The sequence below is a fragment of the Geotrypetes seraphini genome, chromosome 1, assembly GCF_902459505.1.
Source record: "Geotrypetes seraphini chromosome 1, aGeoSer1.1, whole genome shotgun sequence".
Lineage (NCBI taxonomy): Eukaryota > Metazoa > Chordata > Amphibia > Gymnophiona > Dermophiidae > Geotrypetes > Geotrypetes seraphini.
Genome location: NC_047084.1, coordinates 107,472,778 through 107,498,944, shown reverse-complemented (window position 1 = coordinate 107,498,944; position 26,167 = coordinate 107,472,778). Strand labels below are relative to the sequence as shown.

Genomic DNA, 26,167 nt, shown 5'->3' with positions numbered 1-26,167 from the left:
GATCTTCTTCTTTAAATTTGCTTTCAGTCCCTTCATTAAGAATTATAGGCACCAGACGCAATGATATATTCTCTGTAAAAGCGCCCACACTGTGGAACTCCCTTCCAAATTTTATCAAAATCGAAAAAGACCTTGTTGCGTTTAAGAAAATTTTAAAAACATATTTATTTCAGGACGCATTTGATCTATAAAACATAGTCTTTTTAAGTTTTCAATTCTCTTCTATTCCATCTTAACCCATGTCTACCTAATGTGCTCTACCCTTGAATGTTTAAACCTTTATAAATAACAAAATTGTAACTTCTTCCCTTTCTTCCCACCCCTTCATGTTCGTCAATCTTTGTCGTTTTTTTAAAAGTGATTTTTATAAACTAAATGTATGTCTGTCTATTATTTGATTATTAGAAACTAAATGTATTACCACACCCTGATGGTTTTTAATTGTACATCGCTTAGGTACTGTGATAAGCGATTCATCAAATAAAGGTAAACTTGAACTTGAACTTAAAGAATTCGGGTGAGGTGTGGAAGCTTTGATCATGGGGAGAGAGTCTGGCTAGGACATGAATTTCTTAAATAAGGTGGTCTTTAATTCTTTCCGGAAGACACTGTAGGTCAACCTAGCGACATCAATGAAGTAGCCTAGCCAAGTTTGCTGTCTACCAGCTTGAAACTTGAATGTTCTGTCTAGGAAGGTTCGATATCTGCAGCCTGTGATTTTCGGGTATGCAAAGAAGGTGCGGTTTCTGGTAGACCTAGTGGAGGAGTAGAATTCGAAGTGAGGTAGAAGGTAGTTGGGGGCTATTCCCCAGATTAGTTTGTAGCAAAAGCAGGAGAATTTGAATAGAATTCGTGCCTCAATTGGTAACCAGTGCAACAGTCTGTAGAAGGGACTAACATGATCACTTTTCTTTAGTCCGAATATTACCGTATTTTCACGCATATAACGCGCGCGTTATACACGATTTTACAAACCGTGCATAACCTTGCACGTTATACGCATGAGCGCGTTTTACAACTTTTTTTTTTCAATCCGATCGGCATCCCCCCTGCGAACCGGCATCCCCCCTCCCCCGCGATCCTACATCCTCCCAGCACCAAACATCTCTTACCCGATTGGGCACCGGCCCCAGCACCAATGCACAGGACGTGCCAGTGCCAGTGCCCGAAGATCCTCCCTTGTTTGTTTGGGCTGGGCTGGGCGGTGCAGGAGAGATCCTCCTTCTTCCTGCGCTGGGCTGGACTAGGCTTTGAGCATTTGCGCATGCTCAAAGCCTTCTGGTCTCGCTCTCTATCTCGGAGAAAGCGAGACCAGAAGGCTTTGAGCATGCGCAAATGCTCAAAGCCTAGTCCAGCCCGGCGCAGGAAGAAGGAGGATCTCTCCTGCACCGCACCGCCCAGCCCAGCCCAGCCCAGCCCAAACAAACGAGGGAGGATCTTCGGGCACTGGCACTGGCACGTCCTGTGCATTGGTGCCGGTGCCCAATCGGGTAAGAGATGTTTGTTGCTGGGGGGATGTAGGATCGCGGGGGAAGGGGGGGGTGACACGAGCGGGGGGGAGGATGCCGGTTCGCAGGGGGGATGCCGGATCGGATTGAAAAAAAAAAGTTGTTAAACGCGGGTAAGCAAGCGGGGGGGGGGAGGATGCCGGTTCGGAGTAGGCGGGAGGAGGTTTTAGCATGCGTGGTATACGCGTGTGCGCGCTATATTAAATTTTTTTAACATAAATTTGTGTTTCCCGCGCGCTATACCCGTGTGTGCGTTTTACACGGGTGCACGTTATCTACGTGAAAATACGGTAAGCGGACGGCCGTGTTTTGAACTATTCTCAATTTTCTCACGTTTTTTTTAGGTATCCTCAAATAAATGATGTTACAGTAATCCAGGGTGGATAGAATCAATGACTGTACCAGTAATCTGAAACCACTGATTTACAAATGCAAATGGCCTCTTCTAATATACAGCGTACTTTGCATGTTGGCATGTAGAGCGACCGAGTTTGCAAAGTACACACATAGATTCCAAAATACATTCATTTATGTGCATGTTTCCACAATCCAAGCTGCCGACCAAGTGCATTTCATTTCTGTATTTATTTATAAAAATGTTTGCATCCCACCTACCTACAAAGATAGGTAGAGAATAATGGTATTCTAGAGTTTATTTTAAGTACTATGATATCATTACTGCATAATCTCTGTGAGTTACTTTAATTGATCCAGAAAGGCGACATTTAAAAGTGATTATTAAAACATATAAATAAATCCCATATATTCAATATAACAATTCCAAGGAAAGTGAAAGGCAACCCCAAATGCCAAACACAGTCCTACAATTCAAATAACTATCTTGTCTTTGTGGCTCTTTTCACAATAAGAAAGTTATGAATTTTACTTTATCCCAAAAGTGTCTCTTTACTAGCAAAGAATCATTTTACATTTTAATGGAGTAGAGGAGTGGCCTAGTGGTGATAGAGCAGCTGCCTCGGCCCCCTGAGGTCCTTATGGCTCTGGGCAAGTCCCTTAACACGTCATTGTCCCAAATACAAAACAAGTACCTGTCTAAAATATGTAAGCCGCTTTGATTGTAACGGTCAGCTCGCTGCCTCTCTTCCCTCATTTCTCAAATTTCATTTGTTATCCCTGCTCTTCTCATCCATTGCTAAACATTGATCCTGTGCCTTCTTGCTTGGCACTCCAAATAGCTGGGATAGTCTCTCAGAATAGATACGCCCCACCCCCTCTCTTTCCAGATTCAAATTCAGCCTTAAAAAAGCACCTCTTTGAGGACAGTTTTAAAGCTTAAACCTACCTATATCACACATGGCCTCTTTTCTGCACTTACAAGCTGCTTCCTTCAAGATACTCACATTAGGCCTTATTCCTTGCAGTTGATCCGCTGCTTTAAACTTAGAAACTATCCTGGATTCTCTATAGGGTGCCGATATAAGCGGCCGGTCACATGTCATTCACGTGACAGCACCCTATAGAGAATCACGTCTCCGTGAAATACAGGCACCAGAAATATAGGCCAGGGTTTTCCGGGCCTACATTTCCGGTGCCTATCTTTGCCGTGAATTTGCGCCTATGTAGGCGTTTTAGGTCGCCTAATGCCACTTACAGCATTAGCCATGTCCATAGTGGCGTTAGGCGGCCTAAAGCACCTACATTGGCGCGAATCCGGTGCCAGTTTTTAGGCACTGGTAGGTGTCTTGAAACTCGGTCAAAAACGTTCGAACAGTAGAATGGTTTGTAGAAGCAGCCACAGCAGTAACAGCTCCGTGTCAGAGCTGTTACTGCTGCAGTCAACATGAAAAATACTAGCGTGGTATTATTAAAAAAAAAAAAGGGGGGGGGGGGGGGATAAGTTTGGGTGCCTACTGGCACCTAAAAAATCTGCGCCAGTCAAAGAATCTAGGCCTATGTCTTACTTCCTGCAGGTGTATCTGTGAATGCTGAACGATACATGTGATAAGAATTATACTATTGTTCTGGCCCTCCCGACTGCACTCTTTGTTAACAGTTTCATTTGTTCTACTTATTTCTTGAGATTTATTAACCACCTTTTTGAAGAGATTCACCCAAGGTGGTGTACAGAAAGTATATAATTCAACATAAAACGTACAGTTTTAACAGCATAACAGTAATAGAAAGACCAAATATAGAAATACAATGAATGAGGTAGAGTTAAAATCAGTAAATGGAAACTTAATAATAAATCTACCATGAAATGGTTTCGAAAATATACTTATCAACAGCACTGAAATTCAAATAAGAGAGATATAATATATACTATAAGTGTGACATTATACTTTTGAAGCATCTATTAAGCACAAATCGGAATATTCAACATGCCATCAAGTCCCTAACAGGACTATCTGTTGTGTAGATACCAAGTATGCAACGAGGAGGCCAAGCAGCTGGTTAAGAAATACACTGTCCTGTTTGATCATTCCTGAGCTGGTCTGAGAACTAGAAAAAGAGAAAGGAAATCTCATCTGAAAGCTATATGAGTAGGACATGCCAAGTGAGCTAGTCATCCTCCTTAAATTCTTCTTCCCAAGGTAAAGGTAAGGGAATGGAGCTTGGAAAGGGTAGATGTGAATTGCTTGTGCACTCTTTCCAAAAATATTAGGACTAGGGGACATGCGATGAAGCTTCTAAGTAGTAAATTTAAAACAAAGCGGAGAAACTATTTCTTCATACAACATGCAATTAAGCTCTGGAATTCATTGCTGGAGAATGTGGTGAAATCAGTTAGCTTAGCAGGGTTTAAAAAAATGTTTGGATCATTTCCTAAAAGAGAAGTCCATAGGCCATTATTGAGATGGCTCAGGAAAATCACTGCTTATTGCTAGGTAATCAGCATAGAATCTGTTTTATTACTTGGGATCTAGCTAGGTACTTGGGACCTGGGTTGGCCACTGTTGGAAACAGGATGCTGGGCTTGATGAACCTTCGTTCTGTCCCAGAATGGCAATTCTGATGTTCTTATACTGTTTTTCTTCTGTGTGGTTTAGACAATAAAAGTAAGAACATAAGAAGTTGCCTCCGCTGGGTCAGACCAGAGGTCCGTTGCGCCCAGCGGTCCGCTCCCGCGGCGGCCCATCAGGTCTATGACCTGTGAAGTGGTTCCTGAACATTTATATAACCTACCTCTGCTTCTATCTGTACCCCTCAATCCCCTTATCTTTCAGGAACTTATCCAAACCTTCCTTGAACCCCCGTAATGTGCTCTGGCCTATCACAACCTCCAGAAGCGCGTTCCATGTGTCCACCACCCTCTGGGTAAAAAAGAACTTCCTAGCATTTGTCCTAAACCTGTTTTATAAAAGGGGGTGGGAGGGGGGGGGGTTTAGTGCATTCTAATCTAATCTAGTCTAATATAGGATTTCTGAATCTCTCTAATACCATTTAGTTCAAGGCCATTTACATCAGAAAGAAGCCATAATAATTCTATGAGAAGATACAATTCTGTGGATAAGAAGAACATAAGAAGTTGCCTCCACTGGGTCAGACCAGAGCTCCATCTCGCCCAGCGGTCCGCTCCCGCGGCAGCCCATCAGGTCTATGACCTGCGAAGTGGTTCCTGACCATTTCTATAACTTACCTCTGCTTCTATTTGTACCCCTCAATCCCCTCATCCTTTAGGAACCTCTGGTTTATCACAACCTCTGGAAGCGCGTTCCATGTGTCCACCACCCTCTGGGTAAAAAAGAACTTCCTAGCGTTTGTTCTAAACCCTTTCAATTTCTCCGAGTGACCCCTAGTACTTGTGGTTCCCCACAGTCTAAAGAATCTGTCCCTGTCTACCTTCTCTATGCCCTTCAGGATTTTGAAGGTTTCTATCATGTCTCCTCTTCTCTAGGGAGAAAAGCCCCAGCATTTTCAACCTGTCAGCGTATGAAAAGTTTTCCATACCTTTTATCAATTTAGTCGCTCTTCTCTGGACCCCCTCAAGTACTGCCCTGTCTTTCTTGAGGTACGGCGACCAGTACTGGACACAGTACTCCAGGTGCGGGCGCACCATTGCACGATACAGCGGCAGGATGACTTCCTTCGTCCTGGTCGTGATACCCTTTTTAATGATACCCAACATTCTGTTCGCTTTCTTCGCTGCTATCGCACACTGTGACGATGCTTTCAATGTTGTGTCCACCATCACCCCCAGGTCCCTTTCAAGGTTGCTCACCCCTAACCACGATCCCCCCATTTTGTAGCTGAACATTGGGTTCTTTTTCCCTACATTCATAACCTTGCATTTCTCTATATTAAAACTCATTTGCCACTTTTTTGCCCACTCTTCCAGTCTCGTTAGGTCCCTTTGTAGGTCTTCGCAGTCTTCCGTGGTTCTAACCCTGCCACAGAGTTTGGTGTCATCAGCAAATTTAATAACCTCACATTTTGTCCCCGTCTCCAGGCAGTTTACATATTTTTTAGCGAGGTACTTTTTTCGTACCTGGGGCAATGAAGTATTAATTGACTTGCCCAGAATCACAAGGAGCTACAGTGGGAATTGAACTCACAACCTCAGGGTGCTGAGGCAGCTGCTCTAATCACTAAGCCACTCCTCTACTCCTACCCTTTTCCCATGGTCCTCCAAACATCAACAGGAATTCATTTATTTATTTATTTCTTCCATTTGTGTGTCGCACATACCTATACAAGCTGTAGGCGACATTACAGAGGAAGGGGTTAGAAGAGGATAGGGAGGACAGTGGAGGGCAGGAAGGAGTGGCGAGGAGAGAAGTATGTAGAATATTTCATAGATAGGAGCACCATCTAGGTAAATGATATCTAAATGAATTAAAGTAATATGTAAAAAGGAATAGAAGGGAGGAACCATTAATAAAATAAAAAGACTAGGGGTAAAAACAATGGAATAAAATTTAAAATAATTCATAACCTGGAAGAAAAAATTGAAGAACAAAATGATACTGAAGCCCAGGTTTTACTCAGGAATGTTCCTCAAGGTATACCCAGTCAGTATAGGAGGAAGTCCTCAAAGAAGGAGGAGAGAAAGCAGAGTACAGGAAGGCATGGAGCTAAGCTAGGCACTTTTTGGGCACTCTGGTCCAGTATTTTTCATTTGCCTAAATTAGTCATCTTTAGTCATTAGAATCTGAAAAAGAAGCTAAGAAAGAAAAAACGCCTTCAACATTTTCAGAACCTGTCATTGCTCATATTTATTCTTATGGGCTTCCATTAACCACCATTCTTTACCACTCAGCAGAAATTCAGATCAGTTTCATTACAGTGTCTCTCAAACTGTGTGCCCCAAAGAGATTCTGGGTGTGCCAAGAAAGATTCCAGAATTGTACTTTATTTTTAAAAATTCCCTTCATGGGATAGCCATGCAGATGATAACCCCAAACTAGAAAAACTATGATCGTCTGAATTTCTCTTTTTGGTGGGCTAATCTGTGCTCCAGCTATGGATATAAGAAAATGAATGCAGAAAGTCTGGGGCACAGTATTCTTTTTCAATTGGTTTGGGGTCCGTTGGCATCGTATGTTACTTCTCTAAGCAGGTCGCTGATTATAAGTCAGGTTTTGTTTACTTTCATACACATCCAAAATAGGGTGTGTGGGGGGGGGGGGATATTTCTGTCCTAATTTGACCCTAGAGTAGTTACACTTGGGGGTGGGAGGAAGGGTGGGAAGATATTATTAAAATGAAGAGGGTAAGGTTCATGGGCAAATAAATGTTGCTATGTTTTATTGTATAATCATTGAGTGGGGGGGTGGGGGAGAAAATGAGTGGTTATATATATAATTGTAAGTGGATGTGATTAAATTGATATTTTATTCTTTGATGGAAGCTTTTTGTTTGGAGGCCCAATCTATGATTCCTTTGCGATTCTACCATAAATTTTTTTTGGAAGAGTCCCCTGGTTATGATTTTGTTTCTTTGAGTGAGCGTTGGTCTGTTGATCTGGGGACTATTATTTCTGCAGAATTGCACGTTGAAGTCTTTTAGGCAGTTCTGGGTTTCTATTTCTTTACTTGAATTGCAATATAAATTGCTTATGAGGGTTTATATTTCACCTGCCAGAGCATATCGAGCTGTGCTTCGTCAGGATTCTTGCTGTCCTAAATGTGGGGGACTAAACGCAACTTTGGGACATATGTTTTATCTTTGTCCTGTTATTTTGCGTTTTTGGAAGATTCTACATCATCACATTGCTCAACTTTGGAATACTTGTTGCTTGCCTCATCCAAAGATGCTCTTCACGACTTCGGCCTTGACGCATCCAGTTCCGAGAGGCTTACGTTTTTTGTTGAAGCGGGCCTTATTGTTTGGGAAAAAAGCTATTTTAGTTCATTGGCTGGATGTTCATCCTCCTACTTTGGCCCAATGGAGATCCTTGATGATTTCTCAATTGCGGATGGAATGTTGTGATGTTACTGATTTGGACTCTGTGAAGGGCCAGAAATTACAAATTACTTAGGAGTCTTTCTGGGCCTCTTTGACCGGGTATGCTCGTAGCAATGTATTGAATGTTTGATTGTGTGGTTCCTTTTAGTATGGTGTGTGCTAAGTTCTCTTCTACTGCTTTATGCCTTTCATTATTCTTACTTTTTTTTTAAATTTTGTTCTTTTTGGGTGGGGGGGGAGGGTTTTATGGTATCAAAATGTGGTCTCTGTTATTTTTTGTGTCTGGTGGTTTTTTGATTGTGCTTTGGACCAATAAAAAGTTTTTGCAATAAATTGATATTTTATGTGTTATATATTCATGTATTGCACTTTTGAAGTATGGAAAATCAATAAAGAATTATATAAAAATTCCCTTCATAAGTATACACTAGAATAGATGACATGTACGTCATGTACGTAAGAGTCTGTGTATGTTGTGAGTGTCTGTGTGCGTAAGGATACAACCGCCCAAACAAGCATCATTCTTCGACATGATGGGTCCTTGAAAACTAACAGCGAGTAATTTTATTTTTTATGCAGTAGTTATCCTAACTTGAGCAACAAAGTAATCAAGGCTTTGTTACTGTTTGAATCTTCTTATCTTTGTGAACTTGATTTTCAGCTCTGATAGAAATTAAATTTAAAAAAAAAAAGAACTGCAGATGGTGGATGATGAAATGCATGTTTGCTTGTTGACTATCAAGCCACATTTTCAGCTAATTTGCACTCAAAAATAAGCACATCCATCGTGTTGATTAGCAATTCTATTCTATCTACTTTAATTTCACCATTGTTGCAATTATCCATACATAGCTTAAAGAACTTTAAATCAATAACTCTCACTTTTAAATTTTTTGTTGGTTTTGCAATTTTATAATTTCAATTATGATGTGCCACGAAAAACATTTGCTCTGTTTAGTGTGTATATGAAAAATGAATGGAAGAAATAGCATTACAATTAGTACTATTATGGAGGTGGGGTCAGAGGTGGAGCTTAGGCAGGACGGGGCAGAGCTTAGGCGGGGTACTTGGCTTGAAGAAGTTGAGAAACACTGCTCTAAGTGATTGGTTAGGTATGAACAAATTTTTTCTCATGAGGGTGGCATGTTCTAAATGTGCTCAGCTTAGAGGAAACATATGTAACAAGTATTCTAAGACAGGGTTTTTCAACCTTTTTACACCCATGAACCGGCAGAAATAAAAGAATTAATTTGTGGACTGGCAAGCTACTAAGACTGAAATTTTAAAAAAACATTTTTACTAAACCGCGATAGCAGTTATTAGCGTAGGGAGCCATGCTGAATGCTCCACGCGGCTCCTGATGCTCACAGAGTTCCTGTGAGCGTCAGGAGCAGCGTGGAGTATTCAGCACAGCTCCCTGCGCTAATAAACCACTATCGTGGTTTAGTAAAAGTTTGAGAGACACTGTTTTAATATATGACAGAACTTCAAATGATTAGCCACTGACCTGCCACACAGGGTCTGTGTGTTTGCCTGTGCTGGATGCACTCTTATAGTTTGCTTGAGAGCTTGGCTTTTTCAAATTGTAGATTGCCACATTGCCATCATAGAAGCCAGCAGCCAAAATGTAAGGATGCTCATGGTGGATATCCAAGCACATAATTCCAGAATCAGTACTAAAGGCGAACTCTGGAAAGGAGGGGTTCTTCATGCTGTACAAAAGCAACATTCCTCTAGTCTGCTTCAAAAAATCATCTAGACAAAGACAAAATCAAGGGGTGAACGTCAATGAAGAGGCCCTGCTGCTGTTATCAGAGTTGGTGCAAGAGTACTGGGTGCTCTAGGCAACTTTCAGCCTTGTGTCCTACTCCCAAACAGTCCAATAAACTCACCAGTCATGATCATCCCCACACCATTCCTCCGAGAGAAATTAAACCATTCTAAAATTGCCTTTATAAAGTTAAGCGCCATTTACAATGTAAAGTTATGTGCATGTAAGCAGCAATTCTACAAAAGTTACTGCTTCGACATGTATTCTCATGGCATGTACAGAATTGAAAGAGGTGTGTTCTGCGCATGGTGAGATGGCGCTATCTAGTGTAAACAGGGTGGGGCAGAGACCTTTCCAGGTCTGGACAAAGAGTGTGTGTATATTTATATATACACGAACACAAAGAAACTCTTAAAGGGATAATTATAGAGAGGAAATTATAGAGAGAGAGGAAAAAAGGGAATTAATAGTAAGAAAATCATAGGAATAATAGGTATATATAATTGTATAACTTGCTGGTTGAGCAAGATTTAGGAAAGATTAAGTGCATAGAGGTAAAGACTTAAAATTCTAGGAGTTCTTCCTCCTTCCTTTTGTTTAGCTTAGAAGAAACTTCAGTTTCCTGTGCTTGTGCCTCTTTCTTTGTTTAAGAGACTGGTAGAGGGCCTCTGACTTCTGGTCTAGTTGTAATGAAGATATATCATCTTGCATTCCATTACTGGTAGAGAAGGAAACCTGTTATGTTAAAATCTTCGCTATATGCTTTAATAATTATTGAACATGTGAAATATGAATGTATGTATGTATGTATGTCTTGGATCCAAGAAAAAATTAAAGGTGACCGACTGCATGAGGTGTGATATTCAAATAGGAAAATATTCTATAAACTTATAAATACTATGAGGTTTAAACATTAGAAAATCAAATGATGTAAGAACAGACGTGTACAGTTTGACCTATCTGACCTTTGGACAGCCTCCTGGATTGTTGCCATGGAGATTCTCAGTCCTTGACTAGACATTCTAAGAGGCCTAAAACGGGATTTAGGTTTAGGTGAAATAACTTTTTCCAGTCTATGGACTTTCACAACAAAACTCAAATTACCCAGATGCCAGCGGTTTAAAGATGCTCTCCCCGTGGAGATGGGTTACATGTTCTCTCAGGGTTTCCGCAGCTGGCATTGTGCTTGTTGCAGGTTTCTAGGTCTCGTTGTGTCTTGTCAGGTAGAAACCGACGTTTCAACCACCATGCTGTAGCTTTCTTCAGGGTATGCTCTGAAGTCTGCAGTGTGACTCTGGAAATAGTGGGTTCATTGACCTGATTGGGAACAGGGCAGCCCACCAATTTGAATTTTGGAGGAAAGTCAGTTGGTCAGAAATTTGAATTTTGTTGTGAACGTCCATAGAATGGAAAAGTCTCTGGTAGGTTTAAAGATGTTCTCTTGGTTTAGAGCACATAGGGTGGTATCTTGTGGCTTTGCTTTCTATAACAGCCTTTCTTTACACCCAAGACCCTGTATCCAAGGCACTGACTACCCATAGCCAAATACTGCATCTTTATAGGCTGGATGCTAGCACACAAATCCCTGAACAACATGGTGCCAGGCTACAAGTCAACCAAACTCACTCCTTACGTACCAACCAGACCACTTCACTCCCAGGAAGAAATATGCCTACAAACATCCCCAGCCCATTCCCTTCAACTACAGAATGCCAAACACTATCCTACTCCCATTTCCTGCCAAAATGTTCTTTCCTTTTATGGTTTTTTTCTGTACTTTAAAATATTGAATTGTAGTTCTGTCCCTATTTACCTTGTGTATTGATTAGTCTGTAAGTCTGTCGGTCTAACCCATTATTTTAAATTTTAAACAAAATGTTTAAATATATGCTTTTATTTTAAAATAATGTTGTATCTCGCTTAGTAAAACTAAATAAGCAATTCATCAAACTAAAATAAAACTTGAAACCATCTACCTCCACAAATCAGATACCTTAAAGGACTCCTGAACTTTAGGAAAGCAATAAAAACATATATATTGGAACCTGACCATCTGTATTTGGCATACTAGGACGAAAAGGGCAAACAGAAAGCTAGCAATGTTTAAGAAGGGGATCACAAACAGATCTGAGAAGGTTATCATGCCGCTGTACTGGGCCATGGTACGCCCCCACCTGGAATACTGCGTCCAACACTGGTCGCTGTACATGAAAAAGGACACAGTACTACTCGAAAGGGTCCAGAGAAGAGCGACAAAAATGGTTAAGGGACTGAAGTAGTTGCTTTACAATGAGAGGCTAGAGAAACTGGGCCTCTTTTCCCTTGAAAAGTGGAGACTGAGAGGGGACATGATCAAAACATTCAAGATAGTGAAGGGAATTGATAGTGAAGGGTAGAGAAAGAGAGATTGTGAAGAGAATGAGAGGGCACTCACTAAAGTTAAAAGAGGATAGATTTCGTACAAACGTAAGGAAGTTCTTCTTCACCCAGAGAGTGCTAGAACACTGGAATGCTCCTCCAGAGGCTGTTATAGGGGAAAGCCCCCTTCAGGGATTCAAGAAAAGGTAAGATAAGTTCCTGCTGGACCAGAACAAATGCAGGTAAGGCTAGACTCAAATAGGGCACTGGTGTTTGACCTAAGGGCCACCGCGTAAGCAGACTGCTGGGCACGATGAACCACTGGGCTGACCCAGTAGCAGCAAATCTTATGTTCTTATGCTCTTAATAAAAATGGCTACTAACCTTTATGAGGAAGATAAATAAAAACTTGTGGTAGAGAAAAAGGCAAAAGAGCTGACGTTCATGAAATATTAAAAAAAAAAAACCCAAGAAAGGACTACCAGATGAAATTGAAAGAAGCCAAGAGAGAGCACAAGCCGAAGAGCAGATAGCTAGAAATGTAAAAAAGGGCGACAAAATTTTTTTCAGATATAGTAGTGAAAGGAAGAAGATGTAAAATGGAATTGGAAGACTAAAAGATGATATGCATCGATATGTGGAGAGTGATGAGGAAAAAGTAAATGTGTTAAACAAATACTTCTGTTCTGTGTTCACGGAAGAAGATCCTGGAGAAGGCCTGAGATTGTCTGATAAAGTTACACACGAAAATGGAATAGATACCGTGTCGTTCACGGAAGAAAGTTTTTATGAACATTTTGAAAAATTGAAGGTGGACAAAGCGATGGGACCGGACGGGATCCATCCCAGGATATTTAGGGAGCTCAGAGAGGTTCTGGCAGGTTCTATTAAAGATTTGTTCAACAAATCTTTGGAGAAGGGAGTGGTTCCTGGAGACTGGAGAAAAGTGAATGTGGTCCCTATTCACAAAAGTGGTTGCAGAGATGAAGTGGGAAACTACAGGCTGGAAAGCCTCACTTCAGTTATTGGATAAATAATGGAAGCGTTGCTGAAAGAAAGGATGATGAAATTTCTAGAATCAAACGGGTTACAGGATCCAAGGCAACATAGTTTTACTAAAGGTAAATCATGCCAAACAAATCTGATTGAATTTTTTCGTTTTAAATTCTTTATTCATTTTTGCATGTTACAACAAGTGTAGCAGATAAACTCATATGAACTTAAAAATACACACTTGATTAACTCTCATATACTACATTAAGTATAACAATTCATTACAAATTAATATTCTATAATATTTTAAATATTATGTAATAAACCTAATATTTAAATTATTCTTATTAAATTGAATTTTTTGATTGGATGACCAGAGAATTGTATCAAGGGCATATGCTAGATGTAATTTCAGCAAAACCTTTGACACGGTTCCTCATAGAAGGTTCGTCAACAAACTTGATGGGCTGACGTTAGGACTTCTTATTACTTTAATCAATACCTTATATGGAACTGACAGGGGACTCTACACCTCTGAAAGGCCTCACCAAAACACACATTGCAGTCACTCAAACACAAGTGGACAAAACACCAAAACATACAAGAAAAAGAAATGTGCTGAAGTACTTATTCACCCACAGTATCACAGTTTGGAACTTTTTCCTGGTGTGCTGAATGACATGGTGGCACTCTACAGGCTGTTATAGTGCTTTTTTCACCTTTTTGTAAGTTCACATGTGCAAGTGGTTATCTTAATGAAGTGGATTTTTTTGCCTTATGAAGCAGAACTGAGGCTTTTTCTCCACTTCTTTTTCATGTATGCTTTGGTGTTTTGTCCACTTGTGTTTGAGTGACTGCAATGTGTGTTTTGGTGAGGCCTTTCAGTGGTATAGAGTCCCCTGTCAGTTCCATTTAGGGTACTGATTAGAGTAATAAGAAGTATTTACAGACCCTGGTCTTTAGGTGAGTCTGACGATAGGACCCAAAGTGGTGAACTGGATTAGAAGCTGGTTGATGGACAGATGACAGAGGGTGATGATTAATGGAATTCACTCAAAGGAGGAAAAGGTGAGTAATGGAGTCCCTCAGGGATCAGTGCTGGGGCCGATCCTGTTCAATATGTTTGTGAGCGACATTGCCAAAGGGTTAGAAGGAAAAGTTTGCCTTTTTGCGGATGATACCAAGATTTGTAACAGAGTGGATCACCAAGGAGGAAGTGGAAAACATGAAAAAGAATCTGCAAAAGTTAGAGGAATGGTCTAATATCTGGCAACTAAAATTCAATGCAAAGAAGTGCAGAGTAATGCATTTGGGGATTAGAAATCGGAAGGAGCCATATGTGGTCGGGGGTGAGAGGCTGATATGCACAGATGGGGAGAGGGACCTTGGGATGATAGTGTCTGAAGATCTAAAGGCAAAGAGACAGTATGACAAGGTGGTGGCTTTTACCAGAAGGATGCTGGGCTGTATAGAAAGTGGCATAGCCAGTAGAAGAAAGAAGGTGTTGATGCTCCTTTTACTAGGCTGCGATAGCGGTTTTAGCGCGCGCTGAATTGCCCTGCGTGCTAGACGCTAACGGCAGCATTGAGCTGGTGTTAGTTCTAGCCATGTAGCGCAGGTTTAGCGAATGCTCAAATTCTGCGTGCGCTAAAAACGCTATCACAGCTCAGTAAAAGGAGCCCTTAGAGTATTGTGTTCAGTTTTGGAGACCATATCTGGCAAAGGATATAAGAAGATTTGAAGTGGTCAGAGGAAGGCGACAAAATGGTAGGAGGTTTGCGCCAAAAGACGTATGAGGAGAGACTGGAAGCCCTGAATATGTATACCCTAGAGCAGTGGCTCTCAACTTTTTCGAGCCGGGGCACACTAAAGGTAGTGGCCACGGCTCGAGGCACCCAGAATTGCGTGGATGTCGCCGTGATGACATCATGCGCATGCATGACATCATCATGCTGACATCCACGCATGTGCAGAGGCCCTCCAAACAGACCCTGAAATGCCAGTACGGTGAGCCAGCAGGGAAGTCTAACAAATATCAACTGAGTACCCCCAACCACAGACCTCCCAAACTCCACCCTAGACCCCCCCAAGCTCTTCCCCAGAACCCACCCCTTTACTAATTCTAATGTAATTTTTTTTCCATTCATTTTTCATATGCACACAATATACAAAGCAGATATAAATTCTCAAAACTGACACATTTCAATCACTATATTGAAAATAAAATCATTTTCCCTATCTTTGTTGTCTGGTGACTTTATTTTTCTGTGCTTTTAACTATGTTTCCAAGGCCTTGCATCCATCTTTGACATTAACTTAACATTCAATATTTCCATTTTTCTGTTTTTTTTTCCTCAAAATCTACTCTCTCTCTCTCCTTCCCTCCCTATTTCCATGGTCTGACATCTCTCTCATTCCCTCCTTCGCTCCCCCACCCCCAGAGGTCCGACATCTCTCTCCTTCCTTTTCCCCCTTTCCAGTCTGGCATCTCTCTCCTCACCATAATTTGGCATCTCTCTTTTCTACTACTATTATTATTTCTATAGTGCTACCAGACTCCCCTCCTTCCCTTCTATTTCCTGGTCTGATATCTCTCCCTTCCTTTAGTCATCTCTCCTCCCCCTCCCAGTGTAACATTTCTCTTTCCCTTCCTCCTCCTCCTTTCTGCCCCCTGCAGTCCATCTCCCTTCTCTTCTTCCTTTCTGCCCCCCCTCCCAGTCCAACATTTCTCCCTCCTTTCCACCAGTCCAACATTTTTTCTCTCTTCCACCTGCATGCTTCTCTGGTCCTCCTTCCCTCCCCCAACCCAACATGCTCTCTCCCCATGCACCATCTCACCCTCCCCTCCAGTGTGTAGCACCTTTCCTTTCCCTCCCTTTCTGCCAGGTCCAGGAGCACCTCTTCTCCCTTCCTTTTATCTCCCCCCTGTCCAGCAGTACCCCTTCCCTCCTCCCCGTGTCCAGCAGTACCCTTCTCCCTTCCCTGCTCCCCATGTCCAGCAGTACCCCTTCTCCCTTTCCTCCTCCCCTGTCCAGAATTACCACTTCTCCCTTCCTTCCTCTCCCCCCCATCCAGCAGTACCCCTTCTCCCTTTCCTGTCCAGCAATACCTCTCCTGTCACTGTTAGCGGCATCACAAAAAGATGTCAATGGCTCCCATATTTTAATAAAAGTCTTATAATTTCCATTTTGTACAATTAATGATCTTTCCATTTTAAACATGTGACATAACGAGTTCCACCAAAAGTTGAAATTAAGTCTACTGCAATCCTTCCAGTTGTTGGTGATATGTTGAATAGCGACTCCAGTCATGATTAATAAAAGTTTATTATTAAATGATGATATCTGACTCTTTTTTCTCATAGCTGTTCCAAATAATACCGTATCATAAGATAGTGCTACATGATTTTCCAATAAATAATTTACTTGATCCCAGATGGAATTCCAAAAGACTAAGATATAGGGAAAATAAAACAAAAGATGATCCAAAGTCCCTATTTCAAGATTACAATGCCAGTATCTATTAGACCTTGAACTATTCAACTTCTGTAATCTAACTGGGGTCCAAAATGCTCTATGCAAAAGAAAAAAACATGTTTGTCTCATAGATGCAGACATTGTACATCTCATCCTCCAAGACCAAATTTGTGGCCATTGAGAAGCTGAAATCTGATGCTTAATCTCAATGCTCCAAATAATCCCTAAGACCATTTTGAGGATTGTTTTAAAAGCAAAACCTAAAGGCTGACTAGCATTACCTCCAGAAGATAAAAGTTTTCTTTTCTTCTTTTGATAGCAGCTTAAGGAAACAGGCTGGACCTTGTCTGAAAGCTGTGGTGAAGATGGATGATATGACCAGAAGGTTCGGCTGAGTAATCTGATGTAGCCCAGTAAAAAGATTCTAGTTTATAACCTGAAGAGTTCTTGGGTGGGTATAGTTACATCAGAATAATTCTGGGAGGCAGAACCTGCTCCTTTGGGCAGTGTAGAGAAAGGTTTATTTCTTCATTATGAAATGATGGTGGAAGCTTATATGGAAGGCAGTTTTCACCATTTATTTGAATTCTAAAGGCCGCTGGAGAATTGAGGCCTTTGCCAAGAACAGAAGGGCAGAAGGATATAGGACTGTGCAATCAATTCCAGAAAAATACATGAATTAGTTTGAGGAACCTGTAATTTTTGGTGGAGCTAATCTTTTGTTCTTTTTTCTTTACTGACTGAACCGTTGCAAGCAAGTGCCAAAAGGTATTAAAGGCTGTGAACCGGAAACCAGAGGCACAGAGTCAAACAGAGTGGGCAGTGACTGAAAATCCTCTGAGGAAGATAAGAAGTTCCACAGTGAGAAATAACAGTTGAATTTTCCCTGAAATCATATTGGCTACAAGTTACAATAAATATAGTCCATTAAGATAAAGCAGAAGTGAGTTGGACACTCTTTTTTTATCTGTGCACACTCCAGCAGTCTCTAAGACGAACCGTTCGGTCTTGTTTACCCATGGTATAAGCCTAAGCTGAGCAGTTGCTCTGCCAACACCTGGCCACAATGTTCATGAGGCAGATTTGCACACATTAGAAGTAGTAGAAGCATTTCTCTCTCTTGAATATTCATTATGGATATCCTGAAAACCTGATGGGCTGGGGTTCCCCCAGGAAAGGTTTAGGGACGACTGGTAACAGTGACTGAAGGGTCTGAGCTGATATTCAAAAATGGCTCTTCTAGTACTTTTATGAAAAGATTGGCATTCTATGGGGTTCACAGTCAGATTTACATGAACGTGTGTGTGATTATGTTAACCTTTTGTGGCACGCTCCGCCATTTTGTGCTGCACTCAATTGTCGTGCGCTGAATTGTCGTAGCGCTCAGTTGTCTGTGCGCAATTGTCCGCATGCATATGTCTTGCACGCATTTGACTTGCCACCTTCTATGGTGCTATCTCAGTGCCCCATGGTCTGGAATTAGATTTCATTATTTAAGTGGAATCAGTTGTGGGTTAGGATGAATTTGATTCCATTTTTTTATAGTCTCCAGTATAGGGTTGACAGATTTTCCAATGGAAAACCTGGACCCTCCCCTAGCCACGCCCAGTTCTACCCATCCCCGTCCTATAAAGTCCCAAAGTCCCGCCCTCAAAGGAGGACATGTCCGTGGAAATCCAGACATCTTGGAACCCTACTCTAGTGTATATCGGTGATCCAGGAGGGATATCTTAGAAATCTGTTACACATAATAATGCCATTTGAATTGGAATTTTTATGGCAGAATCCAATTTTTCCCTTCCTCTTTTATGTTTTTTTCTACCTAAGAGAATTGTAACTTTTCCCCTCTTATCCTCCTATATCATGTCTGTCCTTAATCTTTATGTATGATGAAATTTGTTAAGTGTTATAAGTATATTAACTCTTGTGTTTTAAAACGGTTTGTCCTCTAAACTGTTGTTATTTAAAATTGTTCATCGCTTAGAAAGTTTGTATAGGCCAGGGGTGTCCAATGTCGGTCCTCGAGGGCCGCAGTCCAGTCGGATTTTCAGGATTTCCCCAATGAATATACATGAGGTCTATTTGCATGCACTGCTTTCATTGTATGCTAATAGATCTCATGCATATTCATTGGGGAAATCCTGAAAACCCGACTGGATTGCGGCCCTTGAGGACCGACATTGGACACCCCTGGTATAGGCGATTCATCAATAAAACTTGAACTTATGTTGGAAGAGAGTGTGGTGTAGTGGTTAGAGCAGTGTATCGCAAACTGCCTCCTGAAATTTCAGGTGTATCATGGAACACTGGGGAAGAGGAGAGATGCCGGCGCCAGCTGACCGTCTACAGGACATGCCTCTTGCGAAGAGAGACACGTCCTGTAAGCAATCTCCCGACGCCGGCACCTCTTCTCTCTGCCGGCCCTTCTCTCCTCTCAGCGCAAGGCCCGTTTGAAGATCCTTTGCGCAGGCGCTGAGGTTGGCGCGCCGACACCACGCGTGCGCGTGACATCATCACGCCGACGTCAGCACACGTCCGGGTGTCTCGAGCCGGGGACACTAGGTTTAGTGCGCCCCCACCTTGAAAAAGTTTGTGAGACACTGGGTTAGAGCTAATCTCAGTACCCTGAAGTTGAGAGTGCAAATCCACGTTGCTTCTTGTGACCCTGGGCAAGTCACTAATCCTCCACTGCTGTACTGTGAGCCCACTGGGACAGATAGGGAAAAAGCTTGAAGTACCTGTATGTAAACCACTTTAAGGGCTCCTTTTACGAAGGTGCGCTTGCATTTTTAGCGCACGCACCGGATTAGTGCGCGCTAGCCGAAAAACTACCGCCTGCTCAAGAGGAGGTGGTAGCGGCTAGCGTGCGCTATTCCGCACGTTAAGGCCTTAACGCGCCTTCGTAAAAGGAGCCCTAAGTGTGGTTGTGAAACTAGAAAAAGGTGGTATGTAAGTCCTAATTCCTTTCCCCCAAAAAGCAATCATTTATCATTAACTAAATATACTTTAAAATTCTTTTTGTAAAAAACTTCCTACTAAATTCGTTTCAAAATTAAGGCCTCCTTTTATCAAGCTGCATTAGGGTTTTTTTTTAATCGCAGGCCACAGCGGTAAAAGCTCCGACACTCGCAGAATTCCTATGAGCATCAGAGAATTTACCATCGTGGCCTGCAATAAAAATCCCTAATGCAGCTTCATAAAAAGGGGGCCTAATTCATGAGAATTTTTCATTAAAAATATTTTAGAGTGTGTTCACTAAAACTCTAAATAGCCTTAACCACAATTTTTAAGGAACATTGCATGGAAATACGATTATTCTTCAAAAAGTAAAATAAATGAGTTAAATCACTTATTCTTACAGGCAATTAGTTTAACAAAAAGATACTTGAGCTTTTCATGTCATCAAAAACACTGAAAAATGCAAAAAAGTGAAGGAAGAATCTTTTTTAGAGCTCAAATACAGTGTGATTTTCCAATATGAGGGAAGGAACGAGCTGTTAAAATGATAGGTTCAAGAATCTTCTAGAGTCATAAAATCCACAAATAGAGAGGAAGGATGTAGTGTCTACTTGAACAACCGCCTCCATCCAAGCCACCTTCAACCAGACACCCCACACCCCATTCACACACCCGCCAATCAAAGAAGTTAAATGGAAAAAAACTATATGATGGCCTCCTAGCCACTCAAGCAGCAAAAATAGACAACCAAATCGCCAACCTTCTGATAACGATCCCAGATTACAAAACTTTCAGAAAAGAAATAAAGACTATACTTTTCAAAAAATCCCTGAAAAAGTCCTAACCTCTCAAGCTTCCTTCTTTCATCCCTCTAACCCCCAAATCAACCTGCTCTACTCTTTTTTCCCCAAAAAGGACCAGAAATCTTTTTGTAAAACACCCTCTTTAACTCATTTGTAATCCGCCTTGAACTGCAAGGTAATTGTGGAATAGAAATCCCTAATGTAATGTAATGTGATGGACAGAGTGGACAATAGAAGAGATTTGTAAGTAGTGTTTACACACTCCCTGCAACAAATATTGCAAAGAGGTTTACAGCATGGACGTATTAATGAAAAGCATTATGATTTCTTTTTAGAGGAGACGCGTCCATTTATACCAAGTTTTTATATTGTTCCTATACAACTCAATCCCCGATACCTACAGGGGCAGTTTCTGCTCTTGAACTATTTTTGATATAACTTGATAAATTTTTACAGCTCTCGGTTAGTCAAACACATTTGTACATTAAAGACTTCACTCATTCATAGCTAGATTTACTAAAATGGGCAAAGGTTTTACAGTTACAGGCAGTGTAACAGAGGCCAAAACTAGGACCTGAATTCCAAATCTGAGGGCAGGTAGTATTTAGCACTTGACTGAAGAGCCAATAATGCACAGATATAGCAGATACTCCTCTATGGGGACTGAGAAAAGGCAGGAGGAACAGGGTACAAGCCCCAGGGCATAACAATAACTTGCTGTGACCGTTTCTGTAAGAATACCTACACATCCACTTCTACTGCCTTCAAAATGCCAACCATTAAATTAATAATAATAATAATAATAATAATTTTATTCTTATATTCCGCCAAAGCCATAGTAGTTCGAGGTGGTTTACAACGAAGAAGAGCTGGACAATCAGCGAATGTAGGTACAATGTAAAGTCATCAAAATACAGAGGTAAGGCATAGGAGATCTTGGGAAACAATTCGGTTAGAGTTGAAGAGATGAGGCTTAAGAGGTCTTAGGTTACCAATCAGTTAAACAAATTTGTTTTTACTAATTTTCTGAAACTTAGGTAAGATGAGGAGTGTGTGATAATATTGCCCAGCCATTCGTTCAGTTGACCTGCTAACGGCAGGGCTTTAGCGTTGGATGGTTAAACAGATGGACTCTGCGTGTGGGTCTGGAAGAGCAATCTAAGTTGAAATGGGGAACCAAGTACATGGGGGGGCCGAACCAAGAATGGATTTGAAACAGGGGCAGGCAAATTTGAACAGCACTCTAGCTTCTATCACGCTTGATTCTATCAACGGCAACCATTAGTTTGTTTTCAATATTAAAAAACAGCCCAAGCTAGAAAATGTCACCTCAACAGAACTGTCAAAAGATTTTCAACAGTGCCGCGGGAGCGGACTGCTTGGCACGATGGACCACTGGTCTGACCCAGCAGCAGCAATTCTTATGTTCTTATGATGTGGCACTCCTTCCCTCTCTTACACGAGGGTGAATCAAAAACGAAAGGCAATTGGGAGTTACACCTAACCATGACTGAACAGACGGATTCAGTAATAAAAAATTACTTTGATCCTTGTGTGGCCCCGGTCGAGGGCGATGTAATGTTTCCCTCTGCTGCCCCCGGGTGTTTACCGTCTTGCCGGCTCCCTCCTCTGTCTTGCTGCAGCATTTGCACGTTTGTCCAGCCCCAGAAACATTTTTGTTCGGCCAATGCAGCCCAGGGAAGCCAAAAGGTTGGACACCCCTGCTTTAGACTATTGGTGCAGGCTTTGGTTTTATCTATACTGGATTATTGCAACATTGTCTATTTAGGAGCTCCCAAAAAAAGTATTGAGAAAATCGAGAATAGTACAGAAAGACTAATATTTGGATTGAAGAAACATGACCCTATCAGTCCTTACTATCGTTTGCTGCATTGGCTGCCAGTGGAGGCATGAGTACTATTCAAACATTCTTTTATCTGTTTTAAGTTGATTTGGGGATTGGCCCCAACTTATCTTTTATCTCATTTCGTATTGTATAGTCCTATAAGGAAAACTAGGAATTCACATTTATTTGCTTATCCAAAAATTACTGGTTACAGATACAAGACTTTTTTGGATAAGACTCTCGCATTCCAAGTAGGTAAACAGCAATTTTGGCTGGGTAAATACATTGGTGAAGCTATGTTGTCTTATGGTGCATTTCGTAAAGAAATTAAGTCAGCGCTCTTTGACAAATTTATTTCTTAAACGTGGGTACTATTGTTAGCAAAACTCTACTTTGAGTATATCTAAGTAACTGTTGTATTTTTAACTATTTGTATTTCGCTGACTGTCCAGCCTTCTTCTGTTAAAACCGCCTAGAAATCGTTTGGTTATGGTGGTATAGAAGAATAAAGTTATCCCATACCCAACTCTTCCTCGCCATGACCCTTCCAACTCGCCCCCTAATTCCAAGGCCCGAAATTAATTATACTTTCCACCTTTAATCTCATGTACTGACTAAATGTATCTTTATTGTAACCCACCTGTATCCCTTACACTGACAAAATGCACCTTGATAGTAAACCACTTGTATTGTAACCCACTTGTATCTCATGTTCTGACTTGTATTATAAACCACTTGCATCCCGTGTACTGACTAAACGTATCTTTATTGTAAACCATTTCTATCCCATGTACTGTCAAATGTATCTTTATTGTAAACCGCTTCTATCCCATGTACTGTCAAATGTATCTTTATTGTAAACCGTTTCGAACTTCACGGTATAGCGGTATATAAAAAATAAATTATTATTATTATTACTAGTTTTTAAGCCCGTTACATTAACGGGTGCTAGAATAGATGTGTCTGTCTGTCTGTATTTCTTTATCTCTCTCTCCTTGGCCGCTGTCTGTATCCTTCTGTCTCCCCCTCCCCCCCCCCTCGAGCAAAGCTGTCTGCCCCCAGCACCCACCTCCCCCCCAAATGTATCTCCATAGCCCTCTTCTTTCTTACCCCCCCAGAGCAAAGCTGTCTGTCCCCAGCACACCTCCCCCCAAAGCAGCCCCCTTTCCCTATCTCTCCATGGCCCTTTCTGTCTCCCCCCCAGCACACCCCTCCCCCCAAAGCAGCTCCCTTTCCCTCTTCCTGTCTCTCCATGGCCCCTTCTGTTTTCCCCCCAGAGCAAAGCTGTTTGCCCCAAGCACACCCCTCCCCCCAAAGCAGCCCCCTTTCCCTCTCCCGCTGACTCTCTCTCTGGCCCCCTTTCTCTGTCTGTCTGTCTGTCTTTCTGTCCCTCTCCCTACCCCTGTGTCTTTCTTTCTTTCTTTCTGTCTTCCTCCCTCCCGCTGTCTGTCTGTCATTTTTCCCCATTTCCCTGTGCAGCAGCATTTCCATCCCACTTCCCTATGCAGCAGCAACAGCATTTCCCTCCTATCCCCCCCCTTTCCTGTGTAGAAGCAGTAGCAGCATTTTCCCCCACTCCCCCTTTCCCTTATCTTCCCTGCTCCGTTCGGCCCTTCCCCCTTCTTTTACTGCCGTTGTCCTGCTCCATCCGGCCTGCTCCTGACCCTCCCACCGCAGACAAACCTCGGAGCTCCAGCCGCGTAGGCAGCACTATAAACACGCTGCTTCGCGGCCTTCTACTGGCGATTTCCTCTGCCGCGTCTGTCTCCGATGATGTCATCAGAGACGCGGCAGAGGAAATCGGCAGAGAAGGGCGCGAAGCAGCGTGTTTATAGTGCTGCCTATGCTGCTGGAGCTGAGAGGCGACGGAGAGGGCAGGGGGTGCTAGCGGCCAGCAGCTGCCGCTCCGCAGGTGGAAAGCAGGGAAGGGCGCACATGTGCACTTGTCTTGCCTCGCGTGAGGCCAGACCATAAGCCGTGCATGCGCACTTCCTATGGGTCGCTACAGCTCACAGAAAACTGGCGCACGCATAGGAAGTGCGCATGCGCGGCTTACCGTTTTATTATATTAGATTATTATGTTATATTATCAAATTACATGATAACTGAACAGAGCTAGCAACACATGTACTCTGACATTGCCTGTTGGATAGTTCATCCACGCACTGTACAGCACTCAGCCTTTTAGTCTTATGGTAGCCACGAGGTCAGAAACATGGATATTCCATTGCAAGACTGCACCATCGAAGAACAACGTGAAGTAGTGCGCTTTCTTTGGGAAATTCACTTTCTTTGGGAAATTCACTGTTGGATATTGACTTAGTATGGACATTAAACCATGAATCAATGAAAGGTTTACAAGTGGGTAAAAACGTTTAAAGCGAAAAGAGCAGGTGTAATCGACGAAGGTCATTCTGGTCGCCCATCAACACTGTGCACACAAGAGCACATTGACAGGGCGGATGCCTTGATTAGAGAAGACCGACAGATAACGGTGTTTCAATTGGCTGCACATTTGGATATTGGCTATGGATCTACATTTGCCATAATGCATGATAACTTGGGATACAGGAAAGTCTGCGCATGATGGGTTCCCAAGCAGCTTAGCAACAGGGTGTGGAGGTTGCAACCCAGTTTCTGAGACGGTATGAAAAAGATCTGAATATTCTGGAGAGAAATTTCACTGGTGATGAGACATAGGTACATCACTGCAATCCAAAGTCCATAGTCTGTTATTGAGAAACACAAGGGGGAAGCCACTGCTTGCCCTGTATCGGTAGGATGGAATACTGCTACTCCTTGAGTTTTGGCTAGGTACTAGTGACTTGGATTGGCCACCGTGAGAACGGGCTACTGGGCTTGATGGACCATTGGTCTGACCCAGTAAGGCTATTCTAATGTTCAAAGCATGAAGAAGTAAAGGAGCAGTGCTAACCTATCATTGGGAGCAGCTAAAAAACTTCTCTGCAGAACTTGAATGATACAACAAGTGCATCGTTTTGCATGGGGACTATGTTTAAAAGTGATATGTTCAATTGCTCACAGTTATGTCTATATTAAAGCCGTTAAAAAGAGATTATGTACATACCCTAGTAAACTCTTACCCAAAAGATAAGCGAGACATTCTAGACGGGTAGTGTTCTCATGGCCGCGTGCCATCTGCAGAAGGAATCCACACTGGATTTTTTCTTTGTGCCTCTGCTGTACTTCACTGGGCTCCTTAGCTCCACCTACAGTTAGAACCCATGCACTAAGGCTTGGATTCTGTATAGGACGGCCGGTCTCAGAAGCCGACGGGCATCCTATACTGAATTGCACCTAACGTGAACCCGATTCTCTAACTGACATCCATGTTACAGATTTGGAAGTAGATGTGTCTGCTGAGCTTATTGCGGCAAGGGATCTCCCTGCCGTAACAAATTTAGCAGCCATGGCCTCTAGTCCCCCCCCTCCCGAATGAACACGGCAGGAGGGATGCCGAATTCCTCCTGCCCAGAACCCCCCACCCCCTGTAGAAAATGACACGGGGGGGGGGGGACAAAGTTTTCCCCGTCCCCACGGGAACTCATTTTCCCGTCCCCGTGAGTTCTTTTCCTGTCCCTGCCCCATTCCTGCAAGCTCCATCCTCATCTACACAAGTCTCAAACATTTTAAAATCATAAGTTTGAGGCTTGTGCAGTTAAGGCAGAGCTTAACCCTTTCAGGACCATAAGGATCGTAGACCAATTTTTGTGGTTTTGATGACATTTTTATGGTAAAAAGGGCTTGCAGATGCCAAAAAATTGATTTTTTTTTGTGAAATATCATTATTTTTTATTTAAAAAATCACACTTCTGGCTTATGGACAGTGTGGCAAGTGAATCTTCTCGTCAATCTGGCAACGATGCTAATGAATGAATGTCGGAACCAGTTTGTTTACATAAAGGCAGTATCATATGGAATCCTCCAACTATTCTCACTGGGAAACAGCGCACTGCTACTACAGTTCGACCTCAGCAGTGCCTTCGACCTAGTAGACCATGACATTCTGATTAACTGCCTCGACTCCATAGGCATCGCCGGACAAGTACTAACCTGGCTCACAG

At 42.2% G+C, this 26,167-nt stretch overlaps 1 protein-coding gene across 1 annotated transcript in view; it reads right to left on the bottom strand.

The window, feature by feature from the left end:
- The window catches only part of DNAI1 (dynein axonemal intermediate chain 1), a 394,766-nt gene that overhangs the window by 142,626 nt on the left and 225,973 nt on the right, over positions 1–26,167 (bottom strand). The window contains exon 13 of the mRNA XM_033935572.1: positions 9,385–9,632. Within this exon, the coding sequence (XP_033791463.1) occupies positions 9,385–9,632 (248 nt within the window). The remainder of the gene's footprint in view (positions 1–9,384; positions 9,633–26,167) is intronic.